The following is a 21,696-nucleotide window of genomic DNA, read 5'->3' on the forward strand; positions in this document are numbered from 1 at the left end:
TGGTGAGTGGGATGATCACTTAGGGAGGAGCAGAAAGATCATTGTGTGGCCAAGAGGACCCAGTTGAGATTAGATAACAAATTTGTAATGGACCTAGTCAAAATGGTTTCATGACTTCCAGCTGCATTCAGTAGCATATAAGTAGGAACAAAGGAAACATAATAAGAGTAATCCAGGGCCAGGGGTTTCCCACGGTGTGAATGCTGATAGGACAAGGAGGCCATGTGCTCCCAGGCATTTGGAAACCCAACTCAGAGGGGTGAGAACTGGGTCTGGTGGTATTATGAAATAACATATGTAGAGTTCTTTATAAATAATTAAGTGCTGATGTGAGCTGTTATTTCAGAGCTACCTGTTCCAACTCAATGTGACCTTTTACCTTGAACAGGTCACTTAACCTTGATAGGTCTTAATTTTCTCATCTTGAAATGAGGTTGACCTAGATGACCTTTGGAGTTTCTTCCAGCTCTAAATCTATGATCCTATGACGCACACCATGATCTTTTCAATCCCTAGCTTTCCTTGCTTCAACCTTTTTGTGTACTCCTGTCCCCACTTAGTTCAACTGGATTCAACATAAATTTATTTCAAATTTTATTTTTAATTTATGGAATAAAACAAGCATTTCATAATATAGTAAAAAAAAGATGACTGTACATGAATGAAACTGCAAATCTACTCTGTACAACTTGTTTTTCTTCTTAGATGTACAACAAAATTATCAAATAAATTTCTTTTTTTCTTCCCTCTCCCCCCACCCTAGAGATGGCTATCATTAGACACTAATGGGGTGTGTGTATATACACACATACATGTATGTATATGTGTATATATGTAAAATTATTCTATAGATACTTTGTATCAGTTCTTGATGCAGATAGTATCTTTCCATATGTCCTTTATAGTTAATCTGAACATTTATAATAGTCAAAACAACTTATTTGCTCAAAAGTCACTCTTCAAACAATGTTGCTCTTACTGTATACAGTGTTCTCTTGGTTCTGCTCATTTAGTCCTTCACTATTTCATGCAAGTCTTTCCGTGCTTTCCCAAAATCACTGAGCTCATCGTTTCTTATAATAAATGGCATGGGACTATTCCATCACAGTCATATATCATAACTTGTTCAGCCATTCACCAACTGATGGGCATTCCTGCAACTTCCAGTTCTTTGCCACCACAAAGAGAGCTGCTATAAACAGTTTAGAACATATAGGTTCTTCTCCTTTTTCCCTAATTATCTTCAGAAACAGACCAAGTAGTGGTACTGCTGGGTCAAAGGGTACAGATAGTTTAATAACTTTTTGGGCCTAAATCCAAATTGCTCTCCAGAATGGTTGGATCAGTTCACAATTCCACCAACAATGAATTAGTGTCCCAATTTTTCCACATCTCCTCCAACATTTGTCACTTTCCCCTTCTATCATTTTAGCCAATCTGGCAGGTGTATAATGGTATCTCAAGGTTGTTTTAATTTGCATTTCTGTGGCGGATTTAGTGCATTTTAAAATATGTCTACAAATTGTTTTGATTTATCGAAAAACTGCCTGTTCATATCTTTTGGCCATTTATCAAATGGGGAATGATTTGTATTCTTATTGATTTGACAAAGTTCTTCATATATATTAGATATAAGACCTTTATCTGATAAACTGTCTATTGTCAACATATATTTATAAAAGGCAAGCAAGGCACTCTGGTTGCTGGGGTACAAAGATTAAAAAAACACCAAACCAAACAAAACAAAGACAACAGAAAGTCACTGCCCTTAGGGAGAATAAATTTTATTGGGAGTGGAGTACACTATATAAAAAGAAAATACAAAATAAATTAGGGAAGGAGGAGGAAAAGAGCCCTTGATACAATAGGAAGATTGTGGGCTTTGGAGCCAGAGGACCTGTGTTCAAATCCTGCCTCTATTACTTATTACTGGAGTAACCTTGGGCAAGTGACTACACTTCATGAGACCTTAGTTTCCCCATCTGTAAAATGGAGATTGGGCTGGAAGATGGTCTCCTATGACCCTTCCAACTCTGAATCTATGATCTTATAAATTCTATTTGCAAATAGTTCCTTTTTTTATGCCATAGTCCTGGGAAATTTGGAGAGGCAAGATGGCACAGTAGATAAAGAGTATTAGACTTCCTAGATTCCAGCAGTGTACAGATACTTCCTAGCTGTGTGATTCTGGGCACATCTCTTAACCTGTCTAGGCCTCTAGTTCATATGTAAAATGAAGACGGGTTGGACAGGATGGCCTAATAATGTCTTGTCCAGTTTTGTCTGTGATCCAGAGGACTTCCTGGAGGAAGTAGCCCCCCAGCTGCACCTTAAATAAAGCTAACAATTCTAAGAGGTGAGGATCCAATGCATTCCAGTTATAAGGAACAGCCAATGAAAGGGCTTAGAGAGACATAATGGATTCCTGGGTTCAGGGAACAGCAAGCAGGTCAGTTTGACTGGGACATACGTGTGGGAAGGGGAGTGATGGGAAATGAATCTGGAAAGGTCAGCTGGAGCCAGATTTTGAAAGAAAGGCTTTAAATGCCAAGCAGAGAAGGCTTATATAGGCTTGTCAGGGAGTAGCATGAGCAGACCTATGCTTTATAAAGATAACTTTGGCAGCTGTGTGGAGGACGGATTGGAGAAGGGAAAGACTAGAATGAGACAAAGCAGAAGGCTGCTGCAAGTGTCGTGTCTTGAGGTGATAAGGGCCTAAACCAGGGTTGGGGTGGCCCTGTGAGTGGAGACAAGGGGTCTGATGAAAGAGACGGTATGGGGGGAGAACCCACAGGCCTTGGCAACTGATGATTGGTTGGCAAAGAGGGAGCGAGGGAAAGTGAGTTTTGTATTTGTATTCCCTGCACTTTATGTGGTAGCCTCCCCACCTACTGGGTGCCTGCTGAATGTAAGAGCCAGGGATGACTCCAAGGCTTCAAATCTGGAGGAGTGGAAGAATGATGGGGTCTAAATAACAGAGAAATTAAAACGCCTGTGTGAGTTTAGGGGGAGGAGAGATAATGAGTTCCATTTGGAACATGATGAAAGAAAGCAAATGTAGAAAAAACAAAACAACAACAAAAAAGAAAAGGGAGGAGAGATACTGGACGATAGCCTGAGGGGATGGTGCAGTCTACTAAAAGTTTTTTAAGGTTGGGGGAGTCTTGGACATGTTTGATGGCAGTAGGGAAGGAATAACTCTTCAAATATGTCTTTTATGTCATTTCTTTTTTTTAAAGTTAATTATTTTTATTTTTTTTTAGTTTACAACACTCAGTTCCACAAGTTTTTGAGTTCCAGATTTTCTCCCCCCGCCCAAGATGGCATGTAATCTGATATAGGTTCTACATATACCTTCACATTAAACTTATTTTCCCAATAAACAAGTTGTAAAGAAGAATTATAACTAATGAAATGAACCATGAGAAAGATGAAAAAAAATCAAAACAAATTTAAAATAAAGAGCAAATAGTTTGCTTCAATCTGCATTCAGACTCCGTAATTCTTTCTCTGGATGTGGACAGCTTTTTCCATCATGAGTCTTTTGGAGCTCTCTTAAAACCTTGCATTGTTGAGAAGAGCCAAGTGTATCAAACTTCGTCATCACAGAAGCAATGTGTCTGTACTTGTGTACAATGTTCCCTTGGTTCTGCTCCCTTCACTCATCAGATCACATAAGTTTCTCCAGGTTCTTATGAAGTCCATCTGCTCCTCATTTCTTATAGCACAATAGTATTCCATTACATTCATGTATCACAACTTGTTCAGCCACCCCCCAATTGATAGGCATCCCCTTGATTTCCAATTGTTTGCCACCACAAAAAGAGCTGCTATAAATATTTCTGTACATATGGGTCCTTTTCCTCTTCGTATGATCTCTTTGGGATAAAGCCCCAGAAATTATATTGCTGGGTCAAAGGGTATGCACATTTTTTATAGCCCTTTGGGCATAGTTCCAAATTGCTCTCCAGAATGGTTGGATCCGTTCACAGCTCCACCAACAATGAAATAGTGTTCCAATTTTCCCCCATCTTCTCCAGCATTTATCATTTTCCTGTTTTGTCATGCTAGCCAATCTGACAGGAGAGATGTGGCACGTAAGAGTTGTTTTGATTTGCATTTCTCCATCAATATTTAGAGCATTTTTTCATGACTATAGATATCTTTAATTTCTTCCTCTGAAAACTGCCTGTTCATATCCTTTGACCATTTATCAATTGGGGAACAATTTACATTCTTATAAATTTGACTCAGTTCCCTGTATATATTAGAGATGAGGCCTTTGCCAGAGACACTGGTTGTAAAAATTCTTTCCCAATTTTCTGCTTCCCTCCTAATCTTGGTTGTACTGGCTTTGTTTGTACAAAAACTTTTCAATTTAATGTAATCAAAATTATCCATTTTGCATTTTGGAATGCTATCTCGTTTAGTCTCCATAAGTCTGCTCTATGTCACTTCTAGTTTTTCCTATGAAAAAAATCTGGTCATGTAACCTCTCCCCGCTGCCTGCCTCCCATCCCCATTCCAGCTTTCATTTGTATGTTGTCTCTCCCCAGTAGACTGTAAGCTCCTTGGGGGCAGAGGTTCTTTTTATTTGTATCCTCAGCCTTTAGCAAAGTGCCTGGCACATAGTAGGTGCTTAATACATTTTTTTTCCCCTCTGCTTAAAAACTTCAGTGGTTCCTTGAACTGGTGTTGAAAACCCTCCACACAACCTGGCATTGCTTCTACCTTTCTGGTGGGAGCTCACACAACCACCTTCTGGGCATATTGCGGTTCATCTAAAACTCAAATGCCACTCCCTCTATGAAGCCTTTCTTGATCTGTCGGTTGACTTCTCCCCTCATGCTTCGCACTCCTTCATGTATTTTCCATGCAATATTTTATAGCTATCTGGGTTCATATCTTATTCGTCTGCTTGACTAGGAAGGAAACTCAACGTCAGAGGCAACTACCAAGATTTTATCTACCCTTTTAGTCTCAGCCAGCTGGTAACACCCTTTGTAGTGGGCACTTAACTGTCTGTCGCTTACCTACTACTGTAGTGTGGCAACAGGAGGTGCTCACCCTTCTGTGCTTTAAGATGTCAATTTTTGGAGGCAGAGAGTGCAGAAGTTGTGGGGAATCTGAGTGTTGGCTTCTCCAAGGATATAGTTAGCACAGTTAAGTGCTGGGATTTGAACCCCAGGTCTCCTAATTCCAAATCCAGCCTTATTTTCACTCCTTCCCCAGAGGGAAGGGGTAGAGTGAGTGAATAAGCATTTATACGGTATATGTCTATGTGCCAGACACTGTACTAAATCTTTATAGATATTATCTCATTCGGCAAATGAAGTCAGCTGTAGGCCAGAGTCAACATGGTATCTCTTGTTGACTAGTTGGCCAACGGCCAATTTTGGAAAAACATTTTTTTGGATTTTCTTTCCACTCATGTTGCAGATGACAGTTAATTGCCTCACTCGTCTCATGCCCAAGATCCATAGTAGGTCAAGTTTTGCCTCATCACAAGGAAAGTGTTCAGCAAGGGTCAAGTAATTGAGCCCATCTTATTCATCTACAGAAATAGGGTATGGGGCAAGAATTGATGAAAAGCTCAAGGACCAGAAGCCCACCAGGGTGCTCACGTAATCTATACACTGCTTCGAGGAAAGATAAACAGACTCAAATAAGAATTTAGCAACAAAATGTAGCTACGTGGTCCAGCGGGTAGAGCATTGGGCTAGGAATCAGCAAGACTCATCTTCCTGAGTTCAGACTAGCCTCAGATACTTTCTAGCTGTGTGACCCCGGGGGGAAATTACTTAACCCTGTTTGCCTCAGTTTCCTCATCTGTAAAATAAACTGGAGAAGGAAATGGCAAACCACTCTAGTACCTTTGCCAAGAACACCCCAAATGAGGTCACAGAGAGTTGGACAGGACTGAAAAATGACTGAATAACAAGAAGCAAACAAAATGCAATTTCCCAGGCATGTTCTAGAACCAGTATTCCTTTATTCTCATTGCCTACATGTACAGTATGGTAGAATCATCATTTTTTCCTGAGGCACTTGCAGGTAATGGACTGTTAAAAAAAAAAAGATGAAATTATGTTTTGTATTTCCTCAGGCTGAGCAGTTTATTTTGCTAAGGAAATTCTATTAGTTTAATTTATCATTATTTTATTGCACAGGATTTTGGAGCTAGAGGGGACTTTGGTATCATTTGGTCCAATGCTTTAACTTTACAGATGAGGTTAACAGGCCCAACTCAAGGTTGGGTCACCTCCCCAAGGTCAGACAAGCAGTGAGGACGAGAGCCATGATTTGAACCAAAGTCTTCTGACTCCAAGTCCACTGTTCTTTTCTGCAGGCCCAACAACTTGAACCCACAATGCTTTTTAAGTCTACAGTTAACCCTGTCTGTGAATTGATCTTATGGCAAAGTGGTACTTTGTTCTATGAAGAACGTGCTATTAATGTGATCGTGCAATCATTTTCAGTCATGTCTCACTCTGCACGACCCCATTTGAGGTTTTCTTGGCAGAAATACTGGAGTGGTTTTGCCATTTCCTTCTCTAGCTCCTTTTACAGATAAAGAACTGAGGAAAACAGGGAGAAGTGACTTGCCCAGGGTCACATAGCTAGTTATGAGGCGAGAGTTGAAGTTGGGAAGATGAGTTTTCTTGGTTCCCCAATCTAGTGCTCTATCTACCGCACACCTAGTGACAGTGAAGTGTACTGCTAATATCAAGTTTCAATAAATTCAATTCAGCATTTTAAAATCTGGTATGTGCAGGGAGATACAAAGATAAATGCAATACAGTCTCTGTTTTAATGGAGCTTATAATTTTTTAGAGATATGAAACACGTACAAAAAAAAAGTAATATGATATGGTAAGGAGAAAGTGCTAATATAAAGTCTGATGAAAGTAAGTTCATTTCCAGTTGGGGAAGGGGCATGGATTAGGAAGGAAGGAAATAAGCATTTATTTACTAAGCACCAGGAACTCTGATAAATGCTTTACAAATATCTTATTTGGACCTTGCAACAACCATGGGAGGTAGGTGCGATTATTATCTTCATCCCCATTTTACAGCTGGGGAAACTGAGGCATGCTGAGATTAAGTGACTTGACAAGGTGGGGGAGGGGGAGAGGGAGGGTGAGAGGGAGCAGTCACACAGCTGATACGTTATTTGAAGCCGATTTGAATTTAGAATTCCATCTGAAGCAGGCTCCAGGCCCAGCGCTCTATCGCACCACCACCTGCTTTGTGCAAAGGAGGCATTTGAGTTTTAGTGGATAAATAAGATTTCAAAAGAAAGGGAAGGAGGGCATTTCAGGCTTTTGGGGCTGATGGGAAAGTGCAGGACACAGGCATTAGTAAGAGATAGGACAAGAAAAGCGGTGTGGCGACATTGCAGAGGGCTTTGTTAAGGTGGAGTTTGGACTTCATTCTTTAGGCAACAGAAGCTTAAGGAGGTGGTGGTTTTTTTGTTACTGTTCAAGGAGTGACATGTTCAGATCTGTGTAAAAGAAAGTTTAATATCGTAGTGTCTGAAGGCGAGATTGGGGAGGGGAGAGGTTGGAGTGGGAGGTGCTGGTTAGTCCAGGAGAGGGAAATGATACTCTGGGCTACTTGGATGGCAGTTGGAAGACAAAGGAGAGGGCAGATGCAAGAGACTGTGATGGAAGTTCACCAACATGTGTCTGTTTTGAGATAAAAGGTTGTGTTTAAATAATTTGTTTTTCTTTCAGAATAATCAATGCATTCCATCAGGATTAGAGAACTACTACTCGGAACAAGACTCCAATGCCCGGGGGAAATTTTACACAGTCATAAACCACTACAACTTGGCCAAGCAAACCATCACTCGCTCAGTATCTCCATGGATGTCAGTTTTGTCAGAGGAGAAACTGTCAGAGCAGGAGACGGAAGCTGCTGAGAAATCAGCTTAGTGGGATAGGCCCATTATTTCCAGTATGTCATTTGAAGGTAACAAAGGGACTTTAAGGAACATTTCATTAAATATAATTATGGATAATTTAGAGGTTACTCATTTATGGTGCAACTGCTTCTGTTTGCTGATACTGCTTTGCAAATAAAACTTGCTGCAGAACATTCATGGGCATAAAACCAAGTGCATATCAGCATTGCTTAAAAAGCTCTGATGCCATTCCCCATGTTAAGAAATCTTCAGTTAGCTAACCCAGATATGGCCTGGGATTTATTGGATGTTGTCAGAAAATAAATGTACAGTGGATTGGCCAGGGTTTGGGACTTCAGATAAATCATGCATTTTACTTGTCTGAATTGATACATATATTTTTAATCGCTTTGTTGTTTTGCAAACTGAACACCACAGCCGTAACTAGAGTGATCTCTTGTTTAGCTCAGAGTGAGCCGAGCTTAAAAATTCTTTCCAGCTCAAATTCAATGATAACAATGCTGACACCAAGGTCATCCAGCAATACCTGGTTTAGAGACCTAAGGGGAAAAAATTCGATCAGGTGGCCTATTTATCACATTTCCTCTCCTGCAGCTGATTTGTAAGTGATGATGAGGTTCTCTGCAACAAGGCATGTTCATTGGGGTTTTCTTATCACTATCAACAGAACATCACCGCATTTCCTCAGTGGTCCTGGCACCTTGGTAAAGAGGTGAATTGAAACCCACATGTGATTGCTACTAAAAAGCATGAACACATTTCATCATGAGTGTATTTGGAGGTGTAAATGCATTTGGGTGTTCTGTTTAGAAGTGGCCTCTAGGGTGACCCTCCTGGACAGTGAGAAAACCCATCTTTATTTTTTTTTTTTTGTAGATAGTACACTCTGTAATTTATCTGATAGGAAAGGAAGTCTTCATTCACAATGGTTGATTTTTATATTCCATTAGAGATGGATCTGCATTGATCTTTGTTTGCAAGTTAATTAGGAAACACTACAGGGCTTGGGAGTGGGTTGGGAGGGAGATAAAAATGTGGTGGCTGTTTTAATCTAAGTTTTTTGAATTTCTGAACTGCAAAAACTGGGAGACCAGGTTATAATAACCCCCAAGATATAAGGAACAGGTTAAAGAGAACATGGAGACCAGTGTTGTATCTGCAAGTTCAGTTAGGAAATTTCATTTCACAATCTCTGTAAGGAAATCATATTTCAATTTTATTCTGAACATCAAATATATGTTTACAAAATTGCCAGTTAGACAAGATAAGTGTGTAAAACAATTAAATATAAAAAAATATACACAGTTTTTTTCTCCATGTTATTTTGAATGTGCTATCTCTGGTGGATATGTCAAAAGTTTCATTGTTTTTAGTAGATAACCAAAATAAATAGCAAACAGTAGTAGGTTGTTCTCCCAGATTTATAGTCAAACAAACATGGTGAGCATGGTCAATCCTACCCTAGATTCCTTAATTTTTCTTCTAAGACAAATATATTTTATTAAAAAGAATGTTTCTAAACAAGGACCATGCTTTCTTAATTCTACGAGTGTTCATTGAACAGTTATGTACTGTAAAAGACTAGGGTAAAAGTCACTAAGCTATGTGGAATGCATAAAAAGCAATAAATTATGTGCCAAAACTTTTCCTGCATCAAAAGAACTCAAATCCATGTAAACACATGATTAAAACAAACCATGTTTGTATTTTCTAGTAGATTATATACTTTATTGAATGTAAATTCATTCACATGTAACTTTTGACATTTTCACTCTGTGTAAATAAAGTACAATAAGAACATCACTGACTGCCTAATATCTGTTTCAAGAGACCACATGCATTTTCCAAATATTACAGCAGAACAAGTTACATCAACACATTTACAAAGGGGACATTAAGATGCTGAGACAAGGCCAGGCTTCTTGTCATGGGGTGGCCTACACAGAGGTGGTTCACAGATGTCTGCTCTTTCAATCAATAGTTAATCCTTCAAATTTCTACTCTTTAGGCAGCCAACTGCTGAGAGACAAAAGTAGGCCCAGGACTTCCCTTGTAGATCTTCTCTGTACAAAGAACTCCTCTCTCTGAACGTAATAGCAGGAGATTGAGCCTAATAAGAACTACCTGCCAGCCCTGTCATAAAAGCATACACTGTGATATTTCCATTTAGGAGGCAGTCAAAAAACAGCACCTACCTTAGGCTACTGGTTCTCATTTATGAGTTTATGCCTTGATTCTATCCTAGAAATAAATACTTGATAGGTTTGGCTTCTAACTAGTTGATCTTTGGTTACATTGCAACATTTCAGTACCTTGTCTTTACATGATGTGTACTCTGAATGATCTAGAAATCTTAATTTTTACATTTATAATCTATAATAAGTTAAATCATGTTAGACCCATAAGATTAACAAGTGGACTATCATTTTTCTTTTCTACAAATACAATAAGCCTTTGTGAATGAACAGTTAATCATTTCAGTAAGATGAGAAGTAGCAGGAAAAGGAATAGACATAATCAGTTTGTAGGGAGATTACATAAATGTTTTCCCTGAGGTCTAACAAGATGGGAAATTAGGCAGTCTCCCTGCACAACCCCTCCCTCAAATTAACGTCTATGCATTCTCTGCACACCAAAAGCATTCTTCATGATATCACTCATGTTGATAGGAAGCTGAATTTCTCTACTTAGCATAGTTTGATGTTTTTAAAAAGGTTTCAGTAAACAATTCATTTTACTTTTCATTGCTAAACTAAAACCTTCTCTAAGTGCAAGAATTCATTGTGTCTAGTAAATATACTGAAATAATTTGAGGATTCCCTTTGTGAGTGTGTACATACACAAACATCCATAAGTGACTTCATTGTAAAATTCTTGAGTCACAACTGTGTGACAGTTGCATAAAACACCATACAGTACATTCTGCTTTGTTCAAAGCAAAGTGTCCTGTGATTTAATGTTCAGATGAGCAAGGCACCAAGGCCTTCAGAATGAAAAAGACACCAAAAAAACCCAAACCCCAACCACAACTAGCTATCATACCAGTCCAGGAAAAGCAAGGAGAATGAACACATCACAAGGAAGAAAAGAATCCAAACCCGGAATCCTGCGTTGTTTTTAATTGCCTGCAAAACATAATGTTCAAATACTTTACCAAACTTAAATTTTTAAAAAGCACAAATATATCCTATTTACTTCTCTGTATGTGATCTCTAAATTCCCTTTGTAGCTCTAAAATTCCATGATTCTGGGAAACATGATTTTATTACGAGCCTTTCTGCTTTTGAGTTACTGCAGAAATCTATTTATTGCTTATGTAGTCTAGGGCTCTCATCATGGCGTATCATTAGCCCAGGCTTTTCACTAGGTCATTCTGCATGGTTAAGTCAAATTCTGTTTTCAAACCTTGAATTATAAGTTTATTATTTCTGTTCTCCATGGATGGTATCATAGAATCTAGAGCAGAAAGTAAGCCTTAGACATCCGCTAGTCAGGGGGCAGCTAGGTGGCGCAGTGAGTAGAGCACCGGCCCTGGAGTCAGGAGTACCTGAGTTCAAATCTGGCCTCAGACACTTGACACATTTACTAGCTGTGTGACCTTGGGCAAGTCGCTTAACCCCAATTGCCCTGCCTTCTCCCTAGCAAAAAAAAAAAAAAAAATAAAAAAAGAGAGAGAGAGAGAGAGAGAGAGCGAGAGAGCGAGCCTGTAGTCCAACACTCTCATTTTGCAATCAAAGACACTGGGGCTAAGGGAGACAAAGTAACTTAGCCAGGGTCACATATCCAAAGAAGTCGAACCAGGATTTAAATCCAGCTCTTCGGACTCCAAATCCAGTGCTCTCCATTTGCTTCTGATTGTTGCCTGGGAATCTCAAATGTTCTCCCATTACCATGCTAACAATGACATGTAGTTTGGTACATGTTTCCTTTAAATTTAATTACTAAGTAAAGGCAAGACACATGTTTAAATGAATCCGAAGTCATATTTATTTAGACTAAAGTACAATATTCTTACTACTGGGAAACAAACAAACCACCACAACCAAAAAACCACCCAGGCCGACAGTCAGCAGTTCAGCAAATACCCACGGAGCTTGATTCAACACTTGTATTGGAAAACAAAAATAAACTGTAATGAAAGTAAATTTCAGAGTAGCAAATATTTGGCAATAGCTAGAAGTAAATAAAGACACCCTCAGAAAACTGAAATACTGATCATATGAGGCAAGGTTTGAAAATCAAGTTTGACTTAACTGAGGAGCTTGATTATTTCCAAAAAATAGACCATGAACAGGGCAGGCCATGGATTTCAAGCACAAACTCCTCTAGTTAGGCTATGGTACTAAGTGAGTGTGGCCCCTCACAAGAGTATCTTTTCTCTAGGTTTTCTTGTTATTTAGAGGGGTCCACAGAATCCAGAATACAGCAAGTGGAGAATAGAGACCTAATCACACATACCCAGAGTTAATATTTGGATATGAATCAGGTACATCAATTTAGGTGCCACAACTGAATTCTCAGTATCAATCACCTGGTATTAAGATGAATAATTATTATCTAGGCTATCTCTAGTCTTTTCCTAGTGAGGGCAGGGGAATAATTAGGACATCACTGGGAATTAGTGCAAAGACCCATCCAAAACTAGATGTCAGAAAATTTATCCAGAAAATTCTTTAGAATGTTTACCTACCTCCCTTATGTCTTCATTACCTTCCTTGATATTCTCTGTTGCGCCCACAACTAGCTGGTGAATGTTATCGATCTCAGTTTCCTATTACAAAAAATTTTTAGATAAATGCATTTTTAACCTAAAAATATATATGTGCATTTAGGAAAAAAAACGTGGATCCAATATTCTACTCTGGTCTCTATATTACCAGCATTCAGTGGCTAAAAACCCAAACCCAATATTAGTATGCAAGATGTCTTCAAATAATTTTTAAAAAGTCATTCATCACTAATATACTTGAAAAAATGAACCAAAAAAAGATGTCTTATGACCATGCAATAAGATTTTTGTCTAATTGGTTCTCTCCTCTCCAACATCAACATATTTTTAATAAGTGGACGTTTGTCGGCTTGTATCTCTTCCTTCAATCGGTCTTCAAAAACAGCAGACATACATCCTCTCATTTGAGGTCCCTTCCAACTTTGAGATTGTATGACACTGCTAATATTCAGTTTGAGAGAGTACAAATATGTAGCCGTGTAATTACAAAGAATGTATGACACGTTCTTAAGAACAGCATCGACACTTGTTATTGCTTTTACCTTCTAATTATGGTTCTTTAGAGAACCTTAAATAAAGCAAAAGCTCATTAGTTACCAGCAGTTTAGCATTCCTGTGAGATCAATCAATATTAATATTCTCACCATATAGATAAACCAAGGCATGCTCTGAGTTTCAGAAACAAAGGCAGAATAGAGAAGCTCTATATGCAGTGATCAATTTGAATTCAATGTAATTCTGCCAACACTTAAGAGGCACCTACTGTGCCCAAAGCACTGTGTTAAATACTCTATTTTAAAAAATCCCCTCCAAACTTATAGGGATCACCATGACATGCAGGATAGGAGAATTTCAAAGGAAAAGGCGAATTGAAGAAAATGAGCCCACAATTGACACTGTTATGAACAAACCAGGAGAATACAACTGTCTGGTCTGAAGAAAATGTCAGACCAAAATTCATACATGGCAAAATGATTATTTCCTTAATAAAGAAGTTGTGACAATTTAGAGATGAATAAGGTTGCAATTACTTGTACATTAGCTATGAAAAAAGACTTGCTAAGCAAATATTTTTGAAGCAATTTTAAGCCTACATAGCTGAACAAACTTCTGAATGCTCTGGCACCACCATCCACATACAGTGAATCCATGTGTTAACTTTAACTGTTCATTTAATGACCGGGGTTACAAAATGTACTTGAAGATATTCTGTAATTAAGACTTTACACTAATTATGACCTTCAATCGGTTAGTGCATGCCTTTTCTGTACTTCAACCCAAGCTGGGTACACTTTTATAATGCACAAATTAACAACAGCAATGATTATACATGAGAGGTATCAGCTGGAAAGATATGTACCTGTGTCAGTACCCAGTGTCCGGAGTATTTATTAGCTGTTCTAATAAAGCAATCATGCACATTATTTTTTACACTGCAGACATGTAACAGATCGATTTCCCCACAATAAAAAAGTGAATTTATGACTGCATCACAAATCTGGGTTAATGTTCTACAACTGTATATTCTACACAGGGCAATCACTATTAATCTTCTGATATTAACCTTATATATAAGTGGACAATACTTTAAAACATTGTTAAAAATAATGTTCGAAGAAAGTGAAAACCCCATTTGTTTCTGGATTTAATGAATGAAATTTAAGAAATGGTTCATTATTGCCATGTGGTTTAAAGAAAGTAAATTTTTTGGTTAAAATTTCTTATGTCAAAGTTGCCTACCCTAACAACTAAAAGAGAGACATTTCTCTTTTAAGCATCATTAGTTTTTGAAAATTAAGAGACACATGGCAGATCTATTAGGTAAGATTTTCTAAACAAAACATTTATCAGTTGTCTTTTTTTAGGGAATCTCAAAATTTCAGCTATGTAGTACGTAACATAAAGTATAAATCATTCTAACAGAAAACAATGACCTTTCTTACCTACTCCCTTTGCATTACTAAGCACTACACAGTTTTAGGGGGGGGAACCAGGCTTATTAATTTAGGTTCTGCCAAACTCCCATACTTAGTCCTTGGGTTTCTAGATTCATTTTTATTTTGTTAATTGTCTTATTTTAATCACATGCTCCTTCAGGAGAATTATGCCTAGCATTTTACCTTCAATGTGCTTTACTAATTAATACTACAGGCTTATTCCCACTTAATGTTGTTAATCTGTTCTGCCAAAATACAATGTTAGGTGAGAATGGAAATGGGGGATATTTGTCCCTTGAGAATATTATTGAACATGGGGACAGTAAGCAGACTGGCAATCAATGGAGCTAAAGTTACTGGGATTCAATCATTCATTTGGCTCATGACTCAACTATCTGATTTGATTTGTACCTTGAGTGATTGTGCAGAGGACATTACAGAAGGGTTTCATGCACTTATGGAATGTATGACACTGCCAATATTCAGTTATGGAAGGGCTTGCTTATAATGGATTAATCATAATGTATTAGTTATACTATAAAAGAACATTGTTTAGAATGTTATAGAATGTATAACAGTATCAGACAATATCAGAAAAATAATGTTATTAAGATGCGTTAAGTCATTTGTGGTAAGTACATTCAAGCTTTACACAAGGATATCTTTACCTGTTGCAACACCTTTTCTGTGAATATCTCTTGAAGTCTGGAAATTTCAACCACTTTTCCCTCAATTTGCCTTCATAAAAACAAGAAAGGATTTAATACATTTTACGTCAATTACAATTTGATTCATATATTAAGAAAGATACAAAATTTCGGAGTTAAGAGTTCAAACGCCACAGTAGGACTAAATGTGGTAACTTTGCCAGAAATTCTGGATTTTTAGTGGCCCCCAAAGAAAAAGTCTTTCCAATGTGACGGTGGAGGTAAGTTGTAGAAACTCAAAATAGTTAAAAATGGAGAGGATGACGGGAAAGATTAATTTTAAGTACGGCTTTAACTTCAATTCTTTTTTACTCTTTATCTAGTTTTCCCTGTCTGTGGCAATCTATGCTGATCCAATGATTAAAACTGGCATTTGTGGGGAAAAAAAAAAAGAAAAAAACATTCTTTCCATTGCATGATCACCTATGAAGTCATGTAAGAACACAAATTTAAATTAGCTACAGAATTCCAAAATTTGTCAAAAGGACTCTGAGTACTGGCCCAGTGGTGAACTATATGTCATCTGATACCTATAAGAGACAGATTCTTCAAAGTAGGGGGGGTAGATACAAAATTTTATATTATATATGTTTTGCAGAATACATAGTCAATTTGATTGACACCAGAAGAGTTGTGGCTGGGAAATTCCAAACCACAAAGTGCAAAAGGTTCCCTAGACTCCATATTTATTATCTGAAGAATCTGTGGTTTTTGTCAGTATTCCCTCCTCCAGGGAAGAATCTGCCTGTCTGCACAAGTTTCCAATGCCTGAAAAAAAAATGTATCTATTACATGGTAAACAGCCTTCCGATCATGAGTCTTCTTGTATTTAGGCAGGCTGGTCCTCGGGTGAAGTACATAGAGTCTATTACTGGGCCTGTCCTCGAAGCCTTATTAGCTCAGTGGGACCTTCATGCCAAAATGAAGCATTGGGGGAAAGTCAATATTACACCGTCATCCTCATCACTGTTGCTGTTGCTGCTATTAAAAATAACAACGATTTCTTACATACTCTACTGGCATTCTGCTTTTCAGTGCTCAGCTGGCTACCTGGAAGGTCCGAATCCTAGCTTATCATATATTCCTTTTCTCTATGATATTATGTACGTTTTCTCATCAAAGTATCACAATGAATATACATGGTAAACTTGCTAAGAAAAGTTCAAAGTATATTTTTGAAAAAGATGTAAGTTGTCATTAACAAACAAGAAACATACCTCACTTCATCAAACAAGCTGTTCATTTCACCAACAAGTCTCTGATTTTCTTGTTCAAACTGGAAAGGAAACAAACACACCGTACGGATGGCATCATATTGATTTCTATTCAAGTACATATTAAACCAGAGGATACTGTAATGCACACAATGAAAAATCAGATCAGCATTTCAGTAGTCATTTTCACAGTTAGAGAAGGAAGGATGTACCCAAGGGACACTGTAACAGCTTGAAAAATATCAGTGTAAGTTTAGAAATGTTGGCAGTTTCACTAAAAAAAAAAAAAAAAAAAGGAAAAGAAAAACCCACAATGCTCTGCTTTTCCCTCTTCATTTAAAATGAAGCCCCACTCAAATGCTACTCCCTCCACGAAGTCTTTCCTGACACTCTTGGTCCCTAGTGAACTTCCCTCTTAGAGTCACACAGTACTTATCAGATTCATTTATCTGGACTGAGGTTGCATGGAGTAGTGTATGAGATTACTGGGCTTGGAATAAGGAAGAAATGGGTTTGAATCTTGTATCGGATGTTTACTAGCTATAGGGCCCTAAGCAATCCACTCAACCTCTTTGCCTCAGGCAATTCCTTAGGGTTTACCTTTTAACTTATAGACAGATTTTGGATCTTCTAAGGCGGAGGGAGTTCCCTACTATGATGAAATCACAAGTCCTCAGCAATACTCATGTATTCTCTACTACAACAACTATATTAGTGCAGGTGTCATCCCTTATCAGGGCTCTAAATCTCCAAGATGAGAGAGGCTACAAAAAACTGTAGTATGCACAATGGCCACACCCCACTAATCCTTCTCAGCAGACCTATTAAACCAGGTTGGGGGAAACCAAGAGGCCTCAAACCTGTTAGTGAGTTAGGCAGATGTCTACCCCAAGCATATGAAGTCTTTCCCTGGCAAAATGGGCAGATGAGAACAATTTGCTCCAGTGGCCATGAAGGTGGTTGAAGTAGGCATTGAGGACGGAGCACCTAAGAGCTTGGTTAGAAATCAAAGACACTAAGGTCATCCACTGCATCCTGGGCCATCACCAGTTGTCCTGACTCAGGAAGAGAGAGTGAGGCTGAAGACTTTGTGCAACCCTGCCTCACAAATCCAATTCATGTGCAGGTCAAGACATCACTTGTGATGTCACCGGTCCCACTTCAAAATGAAAGGACAAACAACATAAATCCCTCAAATCAGTGAAAAGATACAGGGTTTTCTCTCCCATAACCTATCCCAGTATCTTCACAAGCTTCTGCCTTTCCTTCAAATCAATCAATCGACAAGCATTTGCCAAGTCCCTATTATTTGCCAGGCACTGGAAATATAGGAACAAGGGCTACTTTCTGTTCATATAGCTTTATGCTTTTATGCAGTATTTTCATATCCATTCTCTCTTTTGATGCTCAACAATTTCACCTGGTAGGAAAGGCAGGTATTACTGTAAACTGAGAGAAAGGGAGGTTAAATGATCTGCCCAAGGTCACACAGAGTAAACATATGGTAGAAGGCAATATTATATAACCCTTCCCAATTCCAAGTTCAATACTTTCTCTACTACAAATATGATCTCTGGTTCTACATTAAGCACATCTCTTCTTCTTCTGCCCTCAGTGAAAATGGAATATTATGGATTACCATCCCCTTCATAAAACTTGTAGGGGATTATTTGCTTTAATGTGCTCCTTGAAAACTAGAGTAATTTTCTTATTTTAAAGATAAGATTAAAAAAAAGTCCTCACTTTTTACAGTTAACACTTTATAGTATCTTCCAACATATAGATTTAACATTTTGAATGAGTGAAAATATATTTATTCTTTTCAAACATAATATTGAAATTATGTAAACCCATTATTTACTAACTCATTTAAAAAAATTTATTGAGAATCCACTATGTGAAAAATATTATGTTAGGCTCTGTAGTGGGTAAAATACAATGAAGAATTATACATAGTCCTTAACTTCAAGAATCTTTTTATCTCTGAGGTAGATAAGTACAGTATAGTACTCTCACATTAGCAATAAGACCTATACACAAATAAGTCCTAAGAATCAGAATGTATGAGCTGGACGTCTTTAGAGATCACCTAGAACAGGGCTGTCCAAGAGTGATTTATGCGGCCTGCCTACAAGCATAGAAATTTACATAAATGCTTTAGTAAAGGAAGCCCAGCTACCTCAGAGCTCTCACTAAAATGGAAAATCAAAATATACTGACTATTGTTTCAATAAAAACCTTTGGTTGGACAGCCCTGATCTAGAACACTGGTATCAAGCTCAAATAGAAATGGGGCCCACTAAACTATACACAATGATCTCTGAAGGCTTCATATTGACTTAGAAAATCAATATTTACTAGGTTCTACTGCTTATTTTGTTACTATTGTCTACTATTTATTTTGTCAAATATTTCCCAATTACATTTTAATCTGAATCATGCACTTGGGAGTGTTGTAAGTCACAAAATTATGGGTTGCATGTTTGACACATCTGACCTAGAACCACCACCTAATTTTACAGATGAGTAGCTTGAGATCCATGAACCAACATCACAATAAAGGTAGAAAGTAATTATCATATTGATAAGAAAGTGATATGGAAGTAGTGATTTTGGCATGAAATTAATAAATCTGTCTAGCAGATAAAATAGCACTTAACTTCTTCTGCATTTATTAAGTGCTTGTGTACCTGCCAGGGGTTGTGCTAAGTGCTGGGTATGCAAAGAAAAGGCAAAAAGCAAGCCCTTCTCTCAAGGAGATCACAATCTAATGAGGGAATATGTAAATGACTATGTACAACCAAACTGCATAAGCAAAAACTGGAAATACAAAAGAGAAAGCACTAGAATTAAGGGGAACTGGGAAAGACTTTCTGTAGAAGGTGGGGTTTCAGTTGGAACTGGAAGAAAGGTGGGGAAGCCAGGTCCTAGAGATAAGAAAGAGCATTCCTGGCATGAGGGATAGTCAGAGAAAATGCTCAGTCAGGAAATGGAGTATCTTGTTCAAGGAACAACCAGGAAGGCAGTGAAACTAGACCACAGCATACATGGAGGGGTGTAAGATGTAAGAAGACTGGAGAGGTGGGTGGGGGTGGGGGTGGGTGGGAGAAGGTTATGAAGGGCTTTGAATGTCAAACAGAGAATGTTAAATTAAATCCTGGAGGTGAGAGGGAGAATGTGTGTGGGGGGGAGGGGGGTGGAATGCGACATGGTTGGATCTTTGACAGATTACTTTGACAGCTGAGTGGAGGATGGACTGAAGTAAGAAGCGACTGGAGGTGGGAAGGCTGTTGTGATAGTCCAGGCATGAGGAAAGCACGATAACATCCATGTGAGAGGGGAACATATATTCAAAAAATGTTAAGAAAGTAAAATCCACAGGCCTTGGCAAGAGATTGGATATGGGAAAGGGGTGAGAAATCAAGGATGATACGTAGGTTGTGAGATTCGTTAACTGGGAAGATAGGTGATACCCTCAAGAATAATATGGAAGTCAGGAAAAAGCAAGGGCATGGGGAAAGGCAATGAGTTCAGTTTTGGACATACTGCATTTAAGATGTCTATGGTACATATGGTCTGAGAAGTCTAATAGGCAATTGGAGATGCAAGACCGGAGATCAGAAGAGGGACTGGAGTGGTAGATTTGAGAATCATTAGCACAGAGATGATCACTGAATCCATGGGAGCCGATGAGATCATCAAGTAAACAGTATAAGAGGGAGGAAAAAAAAAAGGCCCAGGAGGTCCCTGTGGGACACTCACAATTATACTGTAAAGAGTCTTCTCAAAAAGCTGAGCCACAAAGAAGAGAAATTTAGGACAACAGCTAGTGAGGATTGACAGATTGAGAGTGGGGTTTTTGAGGATGGGGGAGACATGGGTGTGTTTGTAGGTAGCAGGGAAGCAGACAAAGATTGGATATAAGTGAGATAGTAGGGATGACAAAGGGGGTGATCTGTTGGAGATGGGACAGAAAGTGATCGCTTGTTCATGTAGAGAGGTTTTCTTTGACAAGTAGAAAGACCACTTCATTGTGAGACAGAGACAAAGGAAGAGATAGTAGCAGAGGGCATCTAGGTGATGTAAGATAAGGAGAAGGGGAGAAGAGAGAGTCCTTAATTTTTTTAAGAATCTCCACTAAGAAAATGAGTAGGAAAGAGCCACAGGAGGTTTGAAGAAGGATGAAAAAATTGAGCTGAGTGCTGTAGTGAATGGGATAGTGAGTCAATTAGGGAGGTATAAAAGGCCTGCCTTGCAACAGTAAGGGCTCAGCTGAAGTTACGTAACATTAATATGCAGCGGACCCAGTCAATACAAGCTTTGTGATTTTCTTCAATGTGGTTCCACAGCATATGTGTAGGAATGAAAGTAGAAGATGGTGAGAGTGATCGAAGGCCGAGGCTTGGCAGGGCAAGATCAGTGACATGACAAGGGGGCCAAGGGCTCAAAATACCAGTGTAGAAAGAACTCTAAGGGTTTGGAATGACCCACCTTGGAAGCTGACTACATTAATGTATTCTTAGCTATCACGAGGGACTAGATGGCAGGTGCCCCAAACTGACTTTCTTCCCTTATTCCATGTCCAGCAAACTCTCAGCATCTCTTACTCCTGTGATTCAGTTGATGTACTGAGGTGAAAATCCCTTGCCCTACTGAGAGGCAGAGTAATTTAGTGACAAGAACACTTACTTGGAAGTAGGAGAACCTGGGTTTGAATTCTGCCTGTGACCCTGACTAGCTGTGCGACTATGGACAAACCTCTCAAACTTTCTGAGTCTTAGTTTCCTCATTGTGAAATACCTCTAGTGCTGACTTCATAGAGTTGTTGTGAGGATCAAGTGAGAAGAATGAACATAAAGTACTTCTGTAAATTTTATATAAATATCAGTTATTATTATTATTATTATGACTAGTATCATGAACCATCTCAGTCCTATGATTCTACTGTTCACATCCTCTGCCCTTCCAACCCACCGTGCCCTCTGGAATCTCCAGTCTACTGTCAACAAAATTTCCTTCATCTCACACCTCTTCACTTCACATTTCTTTCAGTATGGAAACCTGATTTCTTCTGGAAGACACTATATCCCTGACCACCCTCTTCAGTGACTGGGTGCTCCTTTCCTCATGCCCTCTAACACACTGGACCAGAAGAAGGAGAAGGAGGAGTCGGTGGGGGTGT

The 21,696-nt window shown here is 38.6% G+C and overlaps 2 protein-coding genes across 2 annotated transcripts in view; one reads left to right on the forward strand and one right to left on the reverse strand.

The window, feature by feature from the left end:
• The window catches only part of NSG1 (neuronal vesicle trafficking associated 1), a 44,836-nt gene extending 35,106 nt beyond the window's left edge, over window positions 1–9,730 (forward strand). Inside the window, exon 5 of the mRNA XM_036762818.1 lies at window positions 7,737–9,730. Within this exon, the coding sequence (XP_036618713.1) occupies window positions 7,737–7,937 (201 nt within the window). The 3' untranslated portion in view covers window positions 7,938–9,730. The remainder of the gene's footprint in view (window positions 1–7,736) is intronic.
• Window positions 9,632–21,696, reverse strand: part of STX18 (syntaxin 18) — a 139,869-nt gene continuing 127,804 nt past the window's right edge. Inside the window, exons 8-11 of the mRNA XM_036762816.1 lie at window positions 16,518–16,576; window positions 15,262–15,331; window positions 12,618–12,698; window positions 9,632–11,052 (exon numbers count right to left, since the gene is read on the reverse strand). Coding sequence (XP_036618711.1) covers window positions 10,957–11,052; window positions 12,618–12,698; window positions 15,262–15,331; window positions 16,518–16,576 — 306 coding nt within the window. The 3' untranslated portion in view covers window positions 9,632–10,956. The remainder of the gene's footprint in view (window positions 11,053–12,617; window positions 12,699–15,261; window positions 15,332–16,517; window positions 16,577–21,696) is intronic.

This window comes from Trichosurus vulpecula, chromosome 6, assembly GCF_011100635.1.
Source record: "Trichosurus vulpecula isolate mTriVul1 chromosome 6, mTriVul1.pri, whole genome shotgun sequence".
Lineage (NCBI taxonomy): Eukaryota > Metazoa > Chordata > Mammalia > Diprotodontia > Phalangeridae > Trichosurus > Trichosurus vulpecula.